Consider the following 22,689-nt stretch of genomic DNA (forward strand, 5'->3'; position numbering starts at 1 on the left):
AGCAGAGGAGCCTGATGTGGGGCTAGATCCCAGAACACTGGGATCGTGCCCTGAGCCAAAGGCAGACGCTTAACGACTGTGCCACCCAGGCGCCCCAGACAAAATAGACTTTAAAACAAAGACTGTAATAGAGAAGAACATTATATAATCATAAAGGGACAATACAACAAGAAGATATAACACTTGTAAGTATTTATGCACGCAACATGAGAGCACCCAAATACACAAAACAGACAATAACAAATATAAAAGAACTAACAGATAATAATACAATAGTAGTAGGGAACTTTAACACCCCACTTAGTCAATGGACAAACCATCTAAACAGAAAATCAACAAGGAAACAATGGCTTTGAATGACACATGGGACCAGATGGATTTAACAGATATATTCAGAACATTCCATTCTAAAACAGCAGAATACACATTATTTTCAAGTGCACATGGAAAATCCTCCAGAATAAATAGCATATTAGGTCACAAAAAAAAATCAACAAATTCAAGAAAATCAAAGTCATAAAATGCAACTTTTCTGACCACAATGTTATAAAATTAGAAGTCAACCACAAGAAAAAAGCTGGAAAGCCCACAAATAAATGGGGGTTAAATAACATGCTACTAAATAATGAAAGGGTCAATCAGGAAACAAAAGAAGAAATAAAAAAGTACATGGAACCAAATGAAAATGAAGACACAATGGTTTAAAACTTTTAGGTTGCATTAAAAGTGGTTCTAATAGGGAAGTTTATAGCAATACAGGCCTACCTCAAGAAATAAGAAAAATTTCAAATAAGCAACCTAACTTTTAAACCCAAAGGAGCTAGAAAAAGAACAACAAACAAAACCTAAAACTAGCATACGGAAGGAAAAAATTCCCGTTAGAGCAGAAATAAATGATATAGAAACTAGAAAAACAATAGAACAGATCAGGAGATGGTTCTTTGAAAAAAATCAAGAAAATTGATAAACCTATAGCCAGATATATCGAGAAAAGAGAAAAGACTTGAATAAATAAAATTACAAATGAGAGAGGAGGGATAACAACCAAAACCACAGAAATACTAATAATTATAAGAGAATATTATGAAAAACTATATGCCAAAAAATTAGACAATCTAGAAGAAATGGATAAATTCCTAGAAACATATAACCTACCAAAGCTGAAACAGGAAGAAATAGAAAATTTGAACAGACTAATTACCAGCAAAGAAATTGAATCAGTAATTGAAAAGCTCTCAACAAACAAAAATCCAGGACCAGATGGCTTCATGGGCAAATTCTACCAAACATTTAAAGAAGAGTTAATACCTATTCTTTTCAAACTATTCCAAAAAATAGAAAAAGAAGGAAAACTTTCAAATTCATTCTATGAAGCCAGCATTATCCTGATACCAAAACCAGATAAAGATACCACAAAAAAGAGAACCACAGGCCAATATCCCTGATAAACATAGATGCAAAAATCTTCAACAAAATACTAGCAAACTGAATCCAACAATACATTAAAAAAATAATTTACCACAATCAAATGGGATTTTTTCCTGGGTAGCAAGTGTTCAATATCCACAAATCAATCAATGAGATACATCACATCAATAAAAGAAAGGATAAGAACCATAAGATCTCATGGAACATTACATCAAAAACTAAGGATATACTGTAGGGTGACTAACATAACATAATAAAAAATTATTATAAAAAAAAGAACCATAAGATCATTTCAATAGATGCAGAAAAAGCATTTGACAAAGTACAGCATCCATTCATAATAAAAAACCATCAACAAAGTAGGTTTAGAGAGACACACCTCAACATAATTTAGGCCATATATGAAAAACCAATAGCTAACATCATCCTTAATGGGGAAAAACTGTGAGCTTTTCCCCTAAGGTCAAGAATAAGACAAGGATGTCCACTCTTACCACTTTTATTCAACAAAGTACTGGAAGTCCTAGCCATAGCAATCAGACAACAAAAAGAAATAAAAGGCATCCAAATCAGCAAATAAAAAGTAAAACTTTCATATTTTCAGATGACATGATACTCTATATAGAAAATCCAAAGGATTCCACCAAAAAACTGCTAGAACTAATAAACGAATTCAGTAAAGTTGCAGGATACAAAATCAATGTACAGAAATCTGTTGCATTTCTATAACCAATAATGAAGCTGCAGAAAGAGAAATTAAGAAAACAAGCCCATTTACAACTGCACCAAAAACCATAAGATACTTAGGAATAAACCTAACTGAAGGTAAAGGATCTGTACTCTAGAAACTATAGAACACTTATGAGGGAAATTGAAGAAGACACAAAGTAATGGAAAAACATTTCATGCTCATGGATTAGAAGAACAAATAATGTTAAAATGTCTATGCTACCCACAGCATTCTACACATTCAATGCAATCCCTATCAAAAAACCATCGACATTTTTCACAGAGCTGGAACAAATAATCCTAAAATTTGTATGGTACCAGAAAAGAGCCTGAATAGCCTCAGGAATGTTGAAAAAGAAAACCAAAGCTGAAGGCATCACAATGCTGGACTTCAAGCTATATTACAAAGCTGTGGTCATCAAGACACTGTGGCACTGGCACAAAAGGAACTGAATAGAGAACCCAGAAATGGACCCTCAACTCTATGGTCAACTAATCTTTGACAAAGCAGGAAAGAATATCTAATGGGAAAAAGACAGTCCCTTCAACAAATGGTGTTGGGAAAATTGGACAGTCACATGTAGAAGAATGAAACTGGACCATTTTCTTACACCATACACAAGAACAAACTCAAAATGGATGAAAGATCAATATGTGAGGTGGGAATCCATCAAAATCCTAGAGGAGAACAGAGGCAGCAAGCTCTTCAACCTCAGCCTAAGCAATTTCTTGCTAGGCATGTCTTCAAAGGCAAGGGAAACAAAGGCAAAAATGAACTATTGGCATTCATCAAGATAAAAAGCTTCCGCACAGCAAAGATAACAGTCAACAAAACTAAAAGACAACCTACAGAATGGGAGAAGATGTTCGCAAATGACAAAGCAGATAAAAAGCTAGTATCCAAGATCTATAAAGAACTTATCCAACTCAACACCCAAAAAACAAATAACACAGTCAAGAAATGGGCAGAAGACATGAACAGACATTTCCCCCAAGAAGACATACAAATGGCCAACAGACATATGAAAAAATGCTCAACATCACTCAGCATCAGGGAAATATAAATCAAAAGCACAATGAGATACCACTTCACACCAGTCAGAATGGTTAAAATTAACAAGTCAGGAAACAACAAATGTTGGCAAGGATGCAGAGAAAGGAGAACCCTCTTACACTTGGTGGGAATGCAAGCTGGTGCAGTATGGAGGTTCCTCAAGAAGTTAAAAATAGAGCTACCTAATAACCCAGCATTGCACTAATAGATATTTACCCCAAAGATACAAATGTAGCGATCTGCAGGGGAACCTGCACCCCAATGTTTATAGCAGCAATGTCTACATAGGTGGAATTTAAGAAACAAAACTGATGAACATGAGGAGGGGGGAGAGAGACAAACCATAAAAGAGACTCTTTAACTATAGAGAACAAACTGAGGGTTGCTGGTGGGAATGGGGATTGGGCTAAATGGGTGATGGGCATTACGGAGGACTCTTGATGTGATGAGCACTGGGTGTTATATGTAAGTGATGAATCACTAAATTCTACTCCTGAAACTAATATTGCAACTATACGTTAACTAACTAGAATTTAAATAAAAACTTGAAACATTAAAAAAAAGGAAAAATAAAGGACACAAAAGAAAGCTATGTATTTTTTTTAAGGAGGAATATTATCCAGCCATAAAGAAGAATAAAGTACTGATGCAGGCCACAACATGAATGAACCTTGAAAACATTATGCTAAGTGAAAGAAGCCAGACACAAAAGACCACATATTGTATTATGCCTTTTACATCAAATGTCCAGAATAGGCAAATCCATAAAGACAGTAGTGGTTGCCAGGAGTTGCGGAGAAATGGAGAATGACTGCTTAATGAGCATGAAGTTTCTTTTGGGGGTGATGAAAATGCTCTGGAATTAGATGGCGGTAATTATTGCACAACATTTTGGTAGACTAAAGACTGCTGAATTGTACACTTTAAACATGGTTAAAATGATAAATTTTATGTTACATTAATATAATTGCAATAAGAAAAATCAATAAATAAATGAACAAAAAACCCATAGCTGGTTATAGAGGAATTTTGTAGAATGAATATATTTCTTTTTAAGTCCTGGTCATTAAGCTGTTTTTAAAAGCAATAGCTTTGAATGGATGGGTATTGAAGAAAACTAATTCTTCTAAAAGCTGTGGCTGTTGTTTCTCGCCATATACAGATGATCACAGATTTCTTTATGACTCTGCATTCTGATAGAGTTGCCAAACAAGCATATGTTTTTTTTTAAATATGAGCATACTCAATCATGAAGACTACGTTTTATAAGATTCACCTAAAACAAGCAATTTTCCGATATGAAAAGAAGCATCTGAATGAATTAATTAATTCAACAACAAAAGACTATGGAAGAAAACATGCTCTAGCAACTGGCTTCTTGTACCACAATCAGGGGCTCATTTATCTTAAACAAGTCAACTTTTGTAATACCCTCTGTACTGTATAGAATACTGAGTGACAATCAAACAGAGCTGTCAAGAAAAAAGGAAAACAGTGGGAAATGTGAACTGGAATGAATTAAATTAAAAAAAAAACTTTGTAAGAGAATGCAAAATAGTCTCTGAATTTTCCTTTAAAATAACCAGAAGCTATGTGAACACATTGAGCAAGTGAATGTCAGTAGGATGAAAAGTACTTATTCATCCCCCACAGCACTTCTAATAGAATTTACCTGGCCCCCAACTCATTATAAAAACCATCTAAATCCAAAAGACATTGAATAAAACCCCACAAATCCTTCCTCCATTCTCGTGTCAAATGCTGCTTGACAGATAAGTTGCGTACAAAGTGAGTTCTAGTTTTTGCCTTCACTCAATTTCCCATGTTCTTGTCTCACAGTTATCGTGTTAATAGTTTTAACAGCGTATTAGCAGTTATATATTGTTAATTCCACTTTTGCTTTTTTTCCCCTAAAATTATTAAAATTAAATAGGTACTAAGAAATTGAAAGTGATATGATCTCTTTTCTCCTCAAAGAGACTTTATCGTGAGAAGTTATTTTAGGTGTTGGTGGGAAGGGAAAAAATCCTCCTGATTACATCACTGTTCTAAGATGGGGCCTCTAATATTTTGGGACTCTCTTGGGAGTTCTGTTCCCAGTTCTGTCACTGATTTGCCTTATGACCTTGGAAAAGTTTCAGTGTATAAAGACAAGTACAAAGTGAAATTATGAAAACAAGACTTAACTGAGATCAAATGAAGAACAGAGATGGGAGCAGGTGGAATAGCTATATAACAACTGTCCTAGTAACTGGACACAGTGACCAGAAATTTCAAATTACTTAGTTATATATCAACATAGTTTCTTATACAATTTTATAGAAAACTCAAATTTTGCCTAAGGACAAGAACTACAGCAAGAATCTAATGATATTTGCCAATCTTCTCTCGTTCTGTATCTTACAGCTGAAGAAATTGTGGCTATTATGGAGAGAGAAGCTAATTTGATATTATAAGGCAAGAAAGCCTTAGATACACTGAAATAAACATCTTAAAATCATAGTGCCTTACTATATTGTCATTGTACACATGCAAATCTGAAACCAAATTATGCATATAATCTAGCTCGATTCACTTGTAGCATTTATCCAAATAAATATGTCTGTTGGACAGACATCATTTTTATTTTTTATTTTTTTAAGATTTTTATTTATTTATTCGACAGAGATAGAGACAGCCAGCGAGAGAGGGAACACAAGCAGGGGGAGTGGGAGAGGAAGAAGCAGGCTCATAGCGGAGGAGCCTGTTGTGGGGCTCGATCCCAGAACGCCGGGATCACGCCCTGAGCCGAAGGCAGACGCTTAACCGCTGTGCCACCCAGGCGCCCCTAGACATCATTTTTAAAAGCCCAGTTGTCAGAAATAATTCTTAAAACCCACTGGAAACAACAAATAGAAAACAGTTCCATGCAATGAAGTAATGGTGGGGGGGGGGAATCGTAAATTGGTAATAGAATGATCTTATCTAAATGTAATCTTCATAAGCCTCCTGAACATCATAATCTTTAGTTCCAAGCTATTTGTATTTTTATGGCAGAAATATTTATTACAGTCCCCAGAGGAAAGATAAAGTACCTGATGATACTGAAAAGAGGAAGCCAGTGGAATTAATCTTGTGAAAATATAAGACATCAAAACCCATTTAACTATATAAAGTAAGTTGAAATTCCACTTTTAGAAGTACGTGCTCAAGCAGCCTTGATATATGGAAGCACATGTGCAGGATAAAAAGTGGCAGTGTTAAAGGATACATTTTTTTAAGAAGATTTTATTTATTTATTTGAGAGAGAGGAGAGAAAGAGCAGGAGTAGGTGGGAGGGGCCGAGGGAGAGGGAGAAGCAGGCTCTCCACTGAGCAGAGAGCCCAACACAGGGCTCTATCCCAGGACCTTGGGATCATGACCTGAGTGGAAAGCAGAGGCTTCACTGACGGAGCCACCAGGCGTCCCACGGATAATTTTGAGTGAAGTCATGACTCTCGTTCAGATATAAAATACATGCAGGTCAAAAAATTTATTTAACTAATTAATTAATGAAGGACCAGCAAGACATTACAACTTATTCAAAGGAAAATTCAAAGAACCACAGATAGAATGCAAAGCATCTTTCTCAAAAGACAGTACATTTAAACCTCTTAAGCCCCTAGTAATAAATAAAAGTAGTCCCTACCCCTGGACTCACAAAAAAGAAGAGATTTTCTTTGTTCTAGGAAGTCACTACTCTGAAGGGTGAGAGAGAATCCTACCTAAAAATTACTCAAGGACCCCATATTTAAACTAAAGTGCTCGCTTACAAAAAAAAATACACTGTTGAGCCAATTATTAAATTGGCTCAAATTAAATAACAATTATTAAATTAAATTTAAAAATACATTTTAAAACAATGGGAATATTTTAAGACCTTCTTTCACTTGGCTTTTTAAATGAGGTTACTTTATTAACAATATTTTTAAATCCAAAAGTGTTTTGCAATTTATCTGAAGGTGCTTTTCTCTGCCCTGAAGCAGAAAGGTAGGTTTGAGGAGTTTGTTTTTGCTTTCTTTTGTTTTGGTTTTGACCAATCATCTAATTTTTTCAGAAGGGGTCATGATGTATGTTGAAAGATAACCCACAAAACTTGATTTTAGTTCTCAGTTTAGCTGTAATACTATTTTAAAAAAATATCTGCTGAACCACATCTTTAAACAGTCTTGGAATAAATGCCCACAATTTGGAGTGCACAAATTTGGTAGCATTTGAAAATTTTGTGTGTTTGTGTATACATGCTTCTGAATACTCCTTCAACTCCTGATTTTTTTGTGATAAAGAGCATGCACAGTGGCACAAATAAACTGCCATTTAGATATACAAATCACAGTTTGGGGGCATACAAAATTTTGTACATGAAAAAATGGAAATAACCCAGCAACCTGAATCTTAAAATGTATCTGAATCATTAGGTTATGCACAGTGTTCTCACTTAACCATTCTCCATAACCTTAATTACTACTGACTATTACTACTCTCAATAACCTAAAATAATACTGACTATAAAAATTACCACACTATATGATATTACTATCCCTACCAGATCACATCTAATAGGGAGAGTAAATAACATAAAAGAAGTGCTATCCACAAAGAGCAAATCTTTAATTAGAGTTCATTTACATTTCTGTTATCATCTTTATTTGTAAATTTATTCACTGGAGTTTCTGAGAAGCAAAACTTGCAGTAACCCAGAAAACCCCTAGGAGGCATCAGAATTTTCAGTACTCTGGTTTCACGTTGAACCAGAGAGATCCTTTACGTGCCCTCAACTTATTCAGGCCAGGTGTGGGAGATGGGGGCCAAACTTCCAGTACTCTCCTATCTCCAGAACTTCTAGGCTTCTCCCAGGGGAATAGGACTAATAATCCCCTCAAGACCAGAGCCTCCATGAAATGGCTCACTTTGAGTCCAAACCAGCCTCTGTCCTGAAGAGCTCTTCAAGGACAAATTGTTTCAGAACACATCTGTTTTATTAAGGTAACACCTTCAAGGGACTTGGCCAAAGTGGATCCCTCAAAATCCTACTCCCTAGGGTTTTATCGTAGCATAGGTAGGGATTAAGATGATGACTGGAGTCAGACTGCTGGAATTCAAATATTGTCACTCCAGCACTTACTGGCTTGTGTAACCTTAGGCAAATTATCTAAACTCTTTGAACTTCAGTTTCCTCCTTTGTGAAATGGCAGTGATCATTGTACCTACCTTATAGGGTTCTTGTGTAAATCCAGTGAGTTAATACTTATACAATGAACCAGAAGAGTGCTCAGTACATAGTGCTACTCAATATTATCTACTCTACTATTGTTATTATTCATCATCATCGTTATTATTATTATTATTCTCATTTCCCTCCAAGACTGACCCATGTTCCTTAAGCTTACAGATCTGCCAGAACAACTACAGGTGACTACCACAGATAAGAACATATTTACCAACATGCCTTGCCCCGATGTGAACTAGTATACACCTTTTAGGAAGCACTCTGGACAAACCTGAATGTCTTTCAATACTATTCTACTCAAAATCCTGCTTTGTGACAAATAATTGAAAGTATCCTATTCCCACTCCAAAAGCATAATTGGTACCCTGCCTTCTGGCAAGTTTATAAAATGGAACTAAATTAAATAACTAAGGTTATCAATGCTCCATTAAAATATATTTGCCGAATGAAAAAAATTAACACATATTTATTGAAAACCTATTATATGTCAGTTACTGGAGATGCAAAGAAATTTAACCCACTGTTTCTTCCCTCATAAGGCTTACAATCTAGTGGAGAGAGGCAGATAAGCCCATGATTACCATACAGTGTATTAAATGCAGTTTTCTTATGAAATTTGCATTTGTTCCATTCGTGCTTTTTCCAGCTCTATCAGCCAGAGCAATGTTCTTGGCAAGATAGCAAACATAGGCATAGTTTGTCTTTGGCTCCTACCCTTTCCCTGTAAGACATTCCCTTCCCCTCAATCAGGAAGCCACTTCCTCCTCTAGGCAACTCTGAGTCCAGTTCTAGGATTGAGAACAGATGATTATAATCCCAGCTGATATGTTTGTTGCTAATAATTAAGGATTTGCCCCTTTTGAGCATAAGTGCATTCTTGTAGGGAGCTCCTGGACCTACAACCCCATTTAAAAGCTAAAGGAATAAATTTCTACAGGAAGAATTTCAGGCAACTGGCTAACTGAGAACAGAGAAGTCTCAAAGTACTGGACAAGAATGAAAATTCTTTAATCATAATTATTTCTGCTCTATACCTATCTTTATTTTATAGCCCGTATTTTCTTACAAGTGCTGTTTTCTCTAGTGTCCAAGTTCAGACCAATGAATGGATTGCAAAACTTTTCAATTGGTTGCATTGTTGCTATATATATTATTGGGCAAGGGTTTGGAATACTCAGCCTTCAACCTTTTTTGCCCCATTCTGACGGTATGTTTCAAGCCCCCTTTTCCACCAAACTCAATTATTATGCTTCATATTCACCACAGAACTCCCACATCTCCTGTTAAAACATGCTAACCTTTAATGGGGAGAAGGAATATTTTATTTGTTAGTGAAAAGACATGTTTTCCTCACAATGCTTTCTATTCAAAGGTTTGTCCTGTAGCATTGTTGTCTGTGTTTTTGTCCTACATAAGAGGAGCGGGCTCTAACAGGCTAGCCCGTTATTAGAATTTATCTCTTTGCATGCATAAGAAGTTCATTCTTTTAGAAGTTAATCCTTTTCTTCTAAAAGGGACATACTATCTCTTTAGAAATTGATCAGTTTTGCCTTCACATTTTGTCTTAAATTGCTGCGTAGCATTGTTCCACTTCTAAATCATTTGTCATAGCTAAATGGAGTTCTGTGAATTGCTGCAGCTGCCTGTAAGTGGGCATTTTTCTTTGGTTCATAGAATAGGCACTGTTTGCATTCTCTTTTCACAAACATTTTTTAAAGGTCCAATGACAGTATGAAAGAAGACTCATTTGCCATTGGAATTCAAAGTTGAATGGGAAAAATGAAAATAAAATCATGTATATGTAAACAATAATGGCACCACAGCACAAGAAAATCACTAACTTTATGAAATTCAAGAATTTCTGAATACTTAGCTGTAAAGTCCCCCCCTCCCCCCACTAATTTTCATTATAATTTTTAGTGGGACACGAACAACAGCTGTTCCTTTCTTTCCTGGAAAGCAGTTGGGAAGCAAATTTTATCAGGCATTCCTAAAAGAATTCAATTAATATGAGTCCTCCAAAGCATTAACCAGATTGATTTTTTGCTTCGGTAATTTCCATTATGGCGAATGTCTGTAGAAAGCATCACCAGATGATGAAGTATACCTTTATTTGGAAGGCAGAAACTAGAATGATATTTAGTCTATAATTTCTTTAGTCACAAGTAGTGGGGAAAATGCAGCAGGGGAGGAAAACAATAGGAGAAAAATAAAAAGAATAGAATTTGTTTAGGTATAGTCAGTATCAACAAATGAAAGTCTGTCTTCAGAGACTATCTATTAACATTTATTTACTCCTTCATTTGTGTCACAAGAAGTGCGCTGCAGGAAAGAAGAGATACTGTCCTAGCTCTCCCAAAATCCCTTTGATTTTCAGATGATCTGGAAATGTTCTGCATTGGTGAGTTGGCAGCAGAACCCAGCCACATAAGTCTCCTGTGGTAGTTTAGAAAAGATTATGGGTAGTTGCCTACAACCAATGAGTATCCCCAACTCAGAGAAGCAGGCCTTAAAATCATAAAACCCTAAGACTGGTAGGACCCTAAATGTTGTCTAAGCCAATCTCCCATCTAATGTTTAAGTATTCTATAACATCTCAATAAGTGATTGTCCAACCCATATACCTGACACTGCCAGTTATCCAATTCTCACAACCTCTTGCCATGGCCAATCTCCTCAACTCCATGGTTGCAGACTACTAGAAGGTCTTCTGCCCCAAAAAAGAACAACAATGAAATGAAGCAGCTTTTTGAAACAAGACCTATCTTCCAGTGATGGATTTGAAAGATAATAATTTCCTCATTTTGCCCCCACCCTAGATTCCTATGTTTGTAGCCTCAAATATGAAGAAATTGCATTTTCTCTCCTTATCTATTTGGTTCTAATATATATTTGTCATTAAAGTGCATAGCTACTAATGACCATGCTGTTGCAATAATTGCTTAAACTAGTGGTTCAAAGTTTGCATGATTCCTTCCCTATAAGTATGCTAAAAATGACTTGCAAATAGGTTAATATTAACAACAAATAAATAATATTAGATACAATAGGAAAATTTTTGACATTGACAGAATAAAGTACTTACTATAAAAAAGGAGGTTATGAAATGCATAGAATAACCAAAATGCCAAGGTGTACCTCTTAGATAATTAGGAGTTACAAACTTGTTGTTAAAGTTAATTTCTCCTTTTCCAATTAGACAACCAGACACCTCTCTTTTTCAACTATACCTTAAGTACATAATCCCATTTTCCTGCCCTTTATCTAATTCATGTTTGTGTACCAAACAAGAGCTATGTTTAACTTGTTACTAAAGTTTCTTTTCTGTTGTTGTTTTTTTTTTTTTTCAATAAAGACCTAGTTTTACTTGCACATTTTTCACGAGCATCAAATAGTGGGTGATCTTTCAAGCTTGAACAGTAACAGTTGTATCGCTGAGGAAGGACTTCTTGTTTCAGATGGTCTAGATAATGATTTACAGCTATTTTTGGTAATTCTCAAAATGACAGCTCCTTGAATTTTTCTGTGTGCAGAAAAATTTGCTGGGCTGGCATTTTTCAGACCCTGGGAGGTTCATCCCAATTCTCAGCATGTGGGAGCAAGGGAATGCTCTGAAATCTTTACTCCAGAGGGAACTGACCTGTCCCCATTATCTTGTGATACATGTGAATGTTTGATGAGGTTTCCCTAGATGTCTGTGGCCTCCTAAGGCCTGGAATTTGTGGGCCAGGGCTAACCTAGGAGCTGGGTGAAATTACTTATAGGCCTTAAGCATTCCAAGACCAAACCTGATAAATTGACCTATAATGATAGTTTAGTTCCTCTAAAGAAAATGAACAATACTCCACAGCATCTGTCTTTATACAGTACTCAATAAATGGTTGTTTAAAAGTAGAAAGGATGCTAAAAGGCAATAAAATAAGATGAACAACATTTTAAAATTTTGAGCATTATCAGAAAATACACGTGAGTGCCACTGGCTGTTGGAAACCATAAGCTAGGGTAAAAAAAAAAAACAACCTATAAGCTGGTATATTTACTTACCATATATCTGTATATATGGTATAGGAATAGTAAAAGAGGAAGTGGAAGAAAGAACACAAGAGACAGGATAGGAATGAGGTAGAAAGAAGGTTTTTTTAGAAAGAAGAAAAGAATGTGTATTTAACATACCTTTTTAAAAAGATTTTATTTATTTATCAGAGAGAGAGAGAGCATAGTCAGAGGGAGAAGCAGGCTCCCCACTGAGCAGGGTCGAGCCCGACGCTGGGACTCAATCCCAGGACCCCAGGATCATGTCCTGAGCTGAAGGCAGACGCTTAACCGACTGAGTCACCCAGATGCCCCTTTAATATACGTTTTAATCATTTCCTTACTCAAAGATCTTCAATGGATCTTCGGTATCTATAGGGTAAATTCTAGCATCCTAAGCTGATATTTAATGTGTCCCATGATCTATATAGAGCCTACCTCCCCAACACATCCCCTCTTAATTTATGGGTTTTTCCCAGAATATTCCTTTGGGGTTCTTAGCTTCTTTTGTCTTTGTCCCTAAGGAAAATCTTATGTGTTCTTTAAGACACAGCCTTGAGGACTAAGAAGTTTTATACAAATAGCATTTATTGACCTTGGTCTTTATCATATTTACTTTAGACTTAACATTTTCTAAAATGCCCCCCTCAGATAGTACTCCATATAACAGCAGTGGTGAATTAGGGATGGCTTATTCTAGGAATTCTGACTCTAATTCCATCAAATATTTGCATCCTAGGTGTTCTGTATGTGGGTTTGTTGTTGTTGTTGTTGTTGTTGTTTTTACAGATCATAAAATTTAGACAATTGCAAAACTACTCTTCCCACTAATTCTCATTATGCTATCAACTTCTGCCAGCTATATAAATGTATCTTCACTTGACTAAACTCTTCAACTTTGGAAGATTGTTCTTACTCAGTCTTTTCCAAAGACTCAATTTTCCTCAAAATAAGTATCCAGCCTTTACTGAGAGCCTTTAGAGAATCTTCCCTTGTCAAAGATATTTGATAAAGAGTTTTTATTTTTTCATCATGATAAGGAATGTTGAATTTAAAAGATTTAATTAAAGCAGTAGGGCTGGAGCATTTCTACCAGAATATATGAAAAATCAGATTTCCGAGAGCTGGGATAAAAAGACCACACTCTTTTTTTTTTTTAAGATTTTATTTATTTATTTATTTATTTATTTATTTATTTATTTGAGAGAGAGAGGCAGAGATAGCAAGAGAGAGCACAAGCAGGGTGGAGAGGGAGAAGCAGGGAGCCGAGGACACTGGGATCATGACCTGAGTGTAAGGTAGACACTCAACCAACTGAGCCACCCAGGTGCCCCAAAAGACCACACTCTAATAGAGCAGTAAAAATTAAATTAAATTCCTTCAGATCTCCAAATTGAAGTGCAAATTTGTATTTAGAACTCACCTGCATGTGTAAATGGAGATGTTACCTTACAACTCCATGGGGCTTTACATATAAACAGCTCCTAGGAGAGAGAGTCACAAAGAGAAGCCCAAGAAAACAGGTAACTGTAACTCAACTCACACTTGGGTATTCCAAGACCAAAATCAGTAAGTTGAATCTGTAACACTAGTTCAGTTTCTACAAGGAAAAATAACAAAAATTCTTGCAACATCATTGTACTCTAAGGAGCCAATCCTATCCTCTCAAAAAAAAAAAGTTATACTTTAATTAATCCTTAAGAACTAAAAGCACAGCTATGATTAATTTTCATTAAGCACAAAAACCTTGCATTATAATACACAGAAATGAAATTTAGCATGATGGTCACCAAAACCATTATTTATGAAATTTTCCAGATTACCACACTTAGGCCTCATGTGGAGCATTCACGAGTAGCCTGCAGTCCTCCAAGCCCTATATAATTCCTGCACTTGAACATTTTGTGAGCATAAGGTCCTTAGTAGTCATATCACAGACTTGGATAATGCATAATCCAGAGTGCCTCTACCAGTGGAACAAAAGACATATATGCTAAGAGAATTAAAAGAGAAAGGGACTCCTGGGTGTAAGAAAACACAATTTACTCTGGTGTTAAATTAGGTCAAGCAGTAATACATCAATGTACTGGTGTAGCTATTTCCAGATTTGTTGAGCTCTAGGGATTGATTCCTTTTGATAATGGCCACTCCAAGTACATGTAATTTCTAGCAGTTCCTTTATCACTGCAGTCAAAATATTCTGACTGTATTGAAATAAACTTTGTTCACAGACTCTCCCTAGCCTCCTAGCACCATACCTTGGTTCATTTTGTTTCCTCTTCCTGGGAAGTGTCTTCCCTTCTGCCTGTCAGAAGGGAAGCCCATCTTTAAGGACTAGCTTAAAACCTAACCCCCTTTCTAAAGCCCTCCACAACTGCCAATCTCTGGTGATTCCTGAACCTTTTAAATTCCAACATCCTTTTGTTTTCTTAGGTATTTATTGTCTTGTTTATCTGTAATTTTTTTCTATGTAAGTCTTTTTTATCCAGCTACATCATACTATTCTTAAACACAGAAACTATGTTTTATAATGCTTTGTGTACCAAACATTGCCTAATATACTGCCTATCCTGGTAGATATACATTAAATATTTGTTGACACTCTGATATTATCTATTACTTTCATGCTTATTTACCCATTATGCTGTTTCTCAAGGAAAACAAAAAACAAAAACAAAAACCTCATAGATCCAAATTTGGAAACACCATTCTGAGCTACTTTACAAAACTTTCATTTGTACAGTCATGAGATCACGTGTTAATAAGTGTGTGTTGGTACTGGAATTCATGGCAATACTTAGTTATTAGGGAGTATTCGAGATGATCCAAGATCTTAATTTTTAGAAACATTAATTTTGGTAACATTCTACAAAAAATATTAAAATCCTCATAAAACCCTCAGATCCTAGAGAATTCTACTGAAGTATTCCTCCCTTTGAGAAACACTGTTTTAATAAACTCAACCTCTCTGAACTGTGGGATTAAAAGAAAATCATTATGGTCATTATGACAAAATATATTCAAAGCCTTAAAAATACATGTGTTTTTGATTATTCAGTTTTACTTCTGGCAATACATTCTAAATAAATAAAGATGTACACGAATAGCTACAAGGATATTTGTTATAGAACTAAAATATAATATGTAGAAATATTTAAAAGCCTAAATAACCAAAAATAAGTGATTGGTCAAATAAACTGTACACCATACAAGGGAGCCATTAAAATGTATGCTGTACAAGAATATTTAACGAAATAGAAAGATGATCTCAATATATTGTTATATGAAAAAAAAGTTTTAAATATAATTGTATTTTGGGGCACCTGGGTGGCTCAGTCAGTTAAGCATCTGCCTTCAGCCCAGGTCATGATCCCAAGGTCCTGGGACCAAGCCCTGTGTGGGGCTCCCTGCTCAGCAGGGAACCTGCTTCTCCCTCTCCCTCTGCTGCTCATCCTGCTTGTACTCTCTTGCTCTCTCTCTCTGTCAAATAAATAAATAAAATCTTTAAAAAATACATTTATACATAATTATATTTTTAAAGTACTAGAAATGTAAACTTCAAATGTTGATTATGATATGAAATGATCATATTTACAGATTTCCAAATTTTCTATAGTGAAGATGTAGTACTTTTGTGTAAAGAATTTAAAAAAATTTTAAGGTATTAAAAATTTAAGTAAATATCTAGCCAGTCCCTCAGAATTACTCATTAGGGTCACATAACCTACAGCCAAGAAAAATATTTTATGTATCCTTTTTTTTTTTTTTTTTAAAGTAGGCTCCATGCCCAGCGTGGAGTCCAACTCAGGGCTTGAATTCACAATCCTGAGATTAAGACCCAAGCTGAGTTGAAGAGTCAGACGCTTAACTGACTGAGCTATCCAGGTGCCCCTTTTATGTAATCCTCTGAATTAATCACAGGACAAACTAAAGAAAGAATCTCACATCTTGACGACTTCTTTAGGAAAGTGAATGAATATCATATGGCTAAAGCCAACCAATGAGATAAGATTGTAGGAAGAATATTCCTTCCCAGCATTGTTTGTGCCTCACAGCTCTTATTTATTTTTGTTTGTAGGTCCATGGAAAATGTATGTGTAAGCACAACACAGCAGGTACCCACTGCCAACACTGTGCACCATTATACAACGACCGCCCCTGGGAGGCAGCTGATGGCAAAACAGGATCTCCTAAAGAGTGCAGAAGTGAGTAGCCAGCCAACAAGACTAAAAGCCTTCTTTGTAAAGTAAACTTATCTGTGGACTCCTTGTCGTCTCTAGAAACACAATATAAAGTGGTGGGTGACAGGCACTGTAACCTACACAAATATAGCCCATATCACTGCTCACTATGACCTCAACCATTGGAAGCAATCACTGCTTGCAAAGTTGCCAATATGACTATTTTGCCAATAATGTGTTGCCCATTTTCTTGGACACTTTGCAGGACCCAAGCACCCTTCTTGAGAAGTTGACATAATAAAAACATGGCTAGACACAAGAGCAACTGAGGATTATGGCATACAATTACTCTCATAGATGAGATATTGAATTATAAAAATGAAAATAGCTATCTCAAATTCAGTTCTCAAAACAACCCTATCAAGCAAGCAGGTGGTGTTAATCCCACTTTAGAAATCAGGAAATTGAGGCTCAGTAAGATTAAGTAACTTGCCAAAGTTAGTAAATGATAGTCAGGACTTGATCCCAGTTCTTCAAACTCCAAATTAAATGTTTTTTCCATAATACCATGATGCCTTTCTTTTCACTTATGATACTTGAAATGACAAATCAGATTTGAAATTAAGCCATTAGTCAAGAATGAGACTGCATTACTAGGACTAACTTTCAGGTTTGAGATTGGAGATTAGATAAGAGGGTAAAAAATATGGGAATACAAACCATTTTTTTCTTTGCAATTCAAAATGTTCAGAGAAATACACATGCCCATAACAGTGTTTATACCCACAAACTACAGTTTTACAAGGATTTAAAGGCAAGTTCTGTCAGTAACGTTGTGGGAAGTCTCCTCCCATACATAATTTGGAATCCTAACTGATTTATTTTAGTTTCTAGGAAATGTAAAGGATTTCCTCTAAGCATAAATTTTAAATTATCTTATATTATGCTTTTTAAAAATTATGAATCTCGTCAAAATATCATAACATGTCAAGGAAACAATGAAAAAACAATAGCACAAACACAGTCAACCTCCAGGAAAAAGTCTGGATTCTTATTCTAAATCACTCATCAAGAGAATCTAAAGAATTTCTCCTAAATTCCTAGAGTGCCATTCTGGTCTTTCCACAGACACCAACTGTGTATCTAAATACATATAGAACACAGAGACTTGTCACTTGGTGCTACTGATGATCTTATAAATGCCTTTGAGAAATGCAGAAACAATGCAGACCTCTTCTACAAAACAACAAACAAACAAACAAACAAACAAAAAACAAAACCACAAAAAACCCAGGCTTCTATAGGAGACTATCTTGTACTCACCAATACATCAATAGCTTAGGGATAGTGGAAAGACAAATCAATCTACCTGCCAAGTTACTAACCCCTGTCCACTACAAGGTTCCTTCCAGGCTCATTACTGAGCATGAATTTAGGCCTGTATCTGCAATATGAATTTTCATTTTCAAATAATGTCTGACAACGTAGAGTTTTCTAAACACGGTCAGGGGACTCACAGTGATGACATTGGTCCTTGGGAAGCAGCAGGAATGGAAATGATGAAGTATTACTGTTAAAGAAGGAAAAAATGGGTAGCCACTCAAATAGTCTTTCCAAAATAAATGTCAACCCCAGTTGCTAAGGAAACAATATCTCTGCCTAAGAAGACACATTTTGCTTTGCTGACTTTCAGGATATCCTAAAAATTTTTTTAAATTTAAATTTTAAAAAATTTTTTGAACAAAGGCTCTGCCTTTTTATATGCTGTTTTGATTCTTGTACTGTGAAAATGTGTACTATTTAAAAAACTAAAAATAAAATTAAAACCACTGTATGTTAATTATACATGAATAAAAAAAATTAGCAATCAGCTTACCCCATTTTTAACTGCCTGAATATTAGAGAACCTGTTGTTTTAAATTATTTGTTTTCCTCTCATGCCTTTTTCCCCTCAGCCTGCAAGTGCAATGGACATGCTGATGCCTGTCACTTTGACATTAATGTGTGGGAGGCATCAGGTAATCGTAGCGGTGGCGTCTGCAATGACTGTCAGCACAACACAGAAGGTCAGCATTGCCAGCGATGTAAGCCAGGCTTCTACCGGGACCTCCGGAGACCTTTCTCTGCTCCAGATGCTTGCAGAAGTAAGTGAACTAGTGGTTACTGGGGAAAAGCCTGATTTGTACAAAGGAGATGAATCTTTCCATCCTTCACATGCTGGTCCATGGGAGAGAGGTCATGAAATTCTCAGACAGTACACTCACACACACTATTTGTTCATTTCTTCTTTGGTAAGAGCCATGATATTTTAACTTGTTAGGTGAAAAGAATACAATATTCATAAACGTAATCTCTTTTATCACTCTGCATGTAGTAAAACTGTTTCCTGTGGCACCACATTTTGGAAAACAAGATGACAAAAGAGGAAAAAAAGGATGATGGAGAGGGAGATATATTTAAAATTATGTTAAGGGGCAGGTGCCTGGCTTGGTTGGTAAAGCATGTGACTCTTGATATTGGCGTCATGAGTTCAAGCCCCACGTTTGGTGTAGAGATTACTTTAAAAACAGGTATGTAAAATTATCTTAGGACTAAATATATGAGTAGGACATAGGCAATAATCAGACTCAAATTGATGAAATAAAGAGTGGTTATCTGCACTTGGGTCATTCTAGCTTTCATCTCTAAAGTGACTTTGAACACCTGAAAAACCACAAGTTTTTGTGTCATTATGAATACACTTTGGCTGACACTGCCCTAATGTACCCCTGTACCATAAACTGATTTAGAACAACAATCATCCCCTACTCTTCCCCTAAAATACTAAATTCTTACAGAATAGATTTTGCTTTTTTGTTAGCATAATTCCAAGAAGAGGTTTATATGAAAAAAGAATAGAATTTTAAGATTTGCTCAATTAAGGAGACATTATCTGAAACATGTGACCATGAAGAGTGCAGTCAGAGCTTCAGTAGATGTCCAACGTGGATGAATAGTTCATCTAACTACATGAGTAGTTATACATCTGTCAACTCAGAAATTATTAGATGACAAAAACCACTCAAGACTGTTAATGGCGATTGATGACCATGCACTTCCTTTCCCCACCAAGGAATCTGTGTTCTAGCTCAGAAACAGTGACAGGAAAGGAGCAATACAATGGGAAGTAATCATTTACAATCTTGGGGGGTTTTTTTATTTAAAGGAAAAAATTCTATTGCTCTTGAAAAATACATATTTTTAACATCAGACAGGTGATATCTACATGAAATTTGAGTGGGCTTGCTTTACAAGCTTTCTCTCAAATTGTAGAAGACAGAAGGTGGCCCAGCTCACTTTCGACATTGAGCTCAAAATTTTTATTTACATCTTAATACTTCTCTGAGAATTCTGTTTTATTTTTGTTCTTTGTCTATACTCAGACTTCATAGTAGGTTTTGAACAGATCTAGAATAGAAGCTTTCCCTGCTCCTTATGGCTGTGTGATCCTATGCCAGATATTAAACCTGTTTGGACTTTGATAAATTTTTTCTCCCCATAGGTTTGTAATGAGAACTATATAAGATCAAGTATGTGAGGGGCCCCTGGGTGGCTCAGTCAGTTAAGCATCTGCCTTCGGCTCAGATCATGATCCGGGGGTCCTGGGATCGAGCCCTGCCCCCAGTGGTCAGGCTCCCTGCTCAGCGGGGAGTATGCTTCTCCCTCTCCCTCTCCCAGTGCCCCCGCCCCACCACCTTCCCCCACCCCCATGCACTCTCTTGCTATCTCTCTCTCAAATAAATAAATAAATAAATAAATAAATAAATACATAAATAAAATCTTTTTAAAAAAAGATAAAGTATGTAAACTGTTTAGCACATTGCCTATTATAGTAAGCCCTCAAGAAATGAAAACTATTATAATAACTATTATTGTCCTATATGATAGAAGGTAGGAAATAATAGTACAGAGTCTCTACTCTTTATTGATCAAAAACACATAATGTCAAAGATAACTACTTCTTTAAAATCCACAGAACCTTAGGGAATAAAATAAAGGCTCCTTAACCCCAAGTGCTGAATGAAGGGTCTACTTATAAAAGTGCTTAGATTCATGATATATTCAGTCCTAATACCATTTTCTACAGGATATATTTAAATAGATAGAGGGGTGCCTGGCTGGCTCAGTCAGTAAAGCATGTGACTCTTAATCTCAGGGTTGTCAGTTCAAGCCCCACGTTGGGCATGGAGCCTAGTAAAATAATAATAATAAAATAAAATAAGATTTAAAAAAAAAGAGGGCACCTGGCTGGCTCAGTCAGTGGAACATATGACTCCTGATCTCAGGATTGTGAGTTCAAGTCCCACGTTGGGTGTAGAGATCACTTAAAAATGAGCTCTTAAAAAATAAAAGATATAGAGAGATAGATAAACAGGTAGATAGATATGTACATATGTGTATTGCATATCTTCAGACCACTAGTGGAAATGTCTAAAATGAGAATGTACTAACTACCAAGCAGATAAAATAAGAAAGGAAGTTAATTTATCATTAAGTGACTTAGATAAGGTAGGATCTTGTAGGACAACAGGCAACATTTTCAAAATACATTTTCAAAGATACTGTTAAATAGCATTGACTTGAAACAGTATGTTGTACAATGTATCTAACTTATATCTTTGTTCATTCAGTCATTCAACTGATATATATTGAGTGCTTGTGATGTGCTGAATGTTTGGGATACATCAGGGAACAAAACAAAGTTCTCTAACCATTAAAAACAGAAATAGAAAAGGTTTAATGGCAGACTTGAAGTCAAAATAAATATCTTTTAAATTTTTGTTTTGTTTTCTTTTTGTTACGGTGCTATGTTCAAGCTATGGCTCATATTCTTACAAAATATAAAAAAGTTGCCAGCTCTAGCTTTTGAAATCCTAGAGAGCTCACCACTTCAGAATTTTATAAAAAGAATATGAAAAAGGAGATTAGTTAAAAGGTGACTCCTTGTTAATGGTCACTACTTCTATAACTCTTCTAGAGACTTGACAAAAAAAGAATTTATAAATTTTGGTCCCCAAACTACCAGTTCTATAAAAAACATAAGCCAAAAGTGAGAATGTAGCTAAAAGTAACACATAAGAGAGACACAGTCTTTTCACAATGTTTTTGTATGTGTGTGTGTAAATGTATATATGTATGTACATATGTATTTATGTAGGCAAATAGTGGTGTATATTTGTGTGCATGTGTGTTAGATCACACAAGTATGATCAGTATTGTGTTAGAGAGTGTGGAGGAGAGCTCACAGGCGGAGCAATTAATGAGTTGAGTGTTTTGAATTTTGATGTAAGACCTGAGACCTGAAGTTTAGTAAGAATCAACATAACATGGGTAAGGGTATTCCTACTGGAGAAAACAACCAAAGCCAAAAAGAAACAGGAGGAAGAAAGAACACGACATATTCTGAGAACTGAAAAAAAGTGCAGAATGACCATAGAGGCAAGAAAGGGGGCGAAGGCAACAAAAGGTAAGGAAATGAGAGCAGTAGAAAAGATGGGTGGTAGGCTAGAGATGTCCTCATCTTGGACATCTCAGTGAGTTGGAGCTGATTGAACTATCCATTATTGGCTGATTATTAGTTGATAATCAGCCAATAAATATCATTCAGCATAATTTTCCTGGGGCCTATCAAGTTGATATTTATAGACAGTATGTAAGTATTAGAAGACCGAAAGCACCAAAGTCATTTCAGTGAAAACTCCCATCAAAACCATATTAATATATTTTTTAAAAACTGAAACACGGTAAGGTAATTATAACAAATTTTTCTGAATTATTTCCTCAACACTTTAAGTTGTCATGAGATTCTGAAAGACTTGAAGATAGAAACTACTACTACTGAGTCAAATTGCTAAACACTCCTAAACAAATACCTTCATGGTATTTAATGCACCAAGTAAGGAAATTATGAAAATAACTGATACCAATTTAGTCCTTTTAGCATAATTTGTAGGAGGTAGATGGATTAGTGGGGAAGA

At 35.7% G+C, this 22,689-nt stretch overlaps 1 protein-coding gene across 3 annotated transcripts in view; it reads left to right on the plus strand.

Annotated features, from left to right (window-relative positions):
- NTN4 (netrin 4) overlaps positions 1–22,689 on the plus strand; it is a 111,394-nt gene that overhangs the window by 55,722 nt on the left and 32,983 nt on the right. For all 3 annotated transcript variants that reach the window (XM_087868846.1, XM_087868847.1, XM_045779461.2), the window contains exons 4-5: positions 16,570–16,696; positions 18,628–18,816. In XM_087868846.1, the coding sequence (XP_087724972.1) occupies positions 16,570–16,696; positions 18,628–18,816 (316 nt within the window). The remainder of the gene's footprint in view (positions 1–16,569; positions 16,697–18,627; positions 18,817–22,689) is intronic.

Source organism: Ursus americanus, chromosome 17 (genome assembly GCF_024610735.1).
Source record: "Ursus americanus isolate L20-20 chromosome 17, mUrsAme1.1.p, whole genome shotgun sequence".
NCBI lineage: Eukaryota > Metazoa > Chordata > Mammalia > Carnivora > Ursidae > Ursus > Ursus americanus.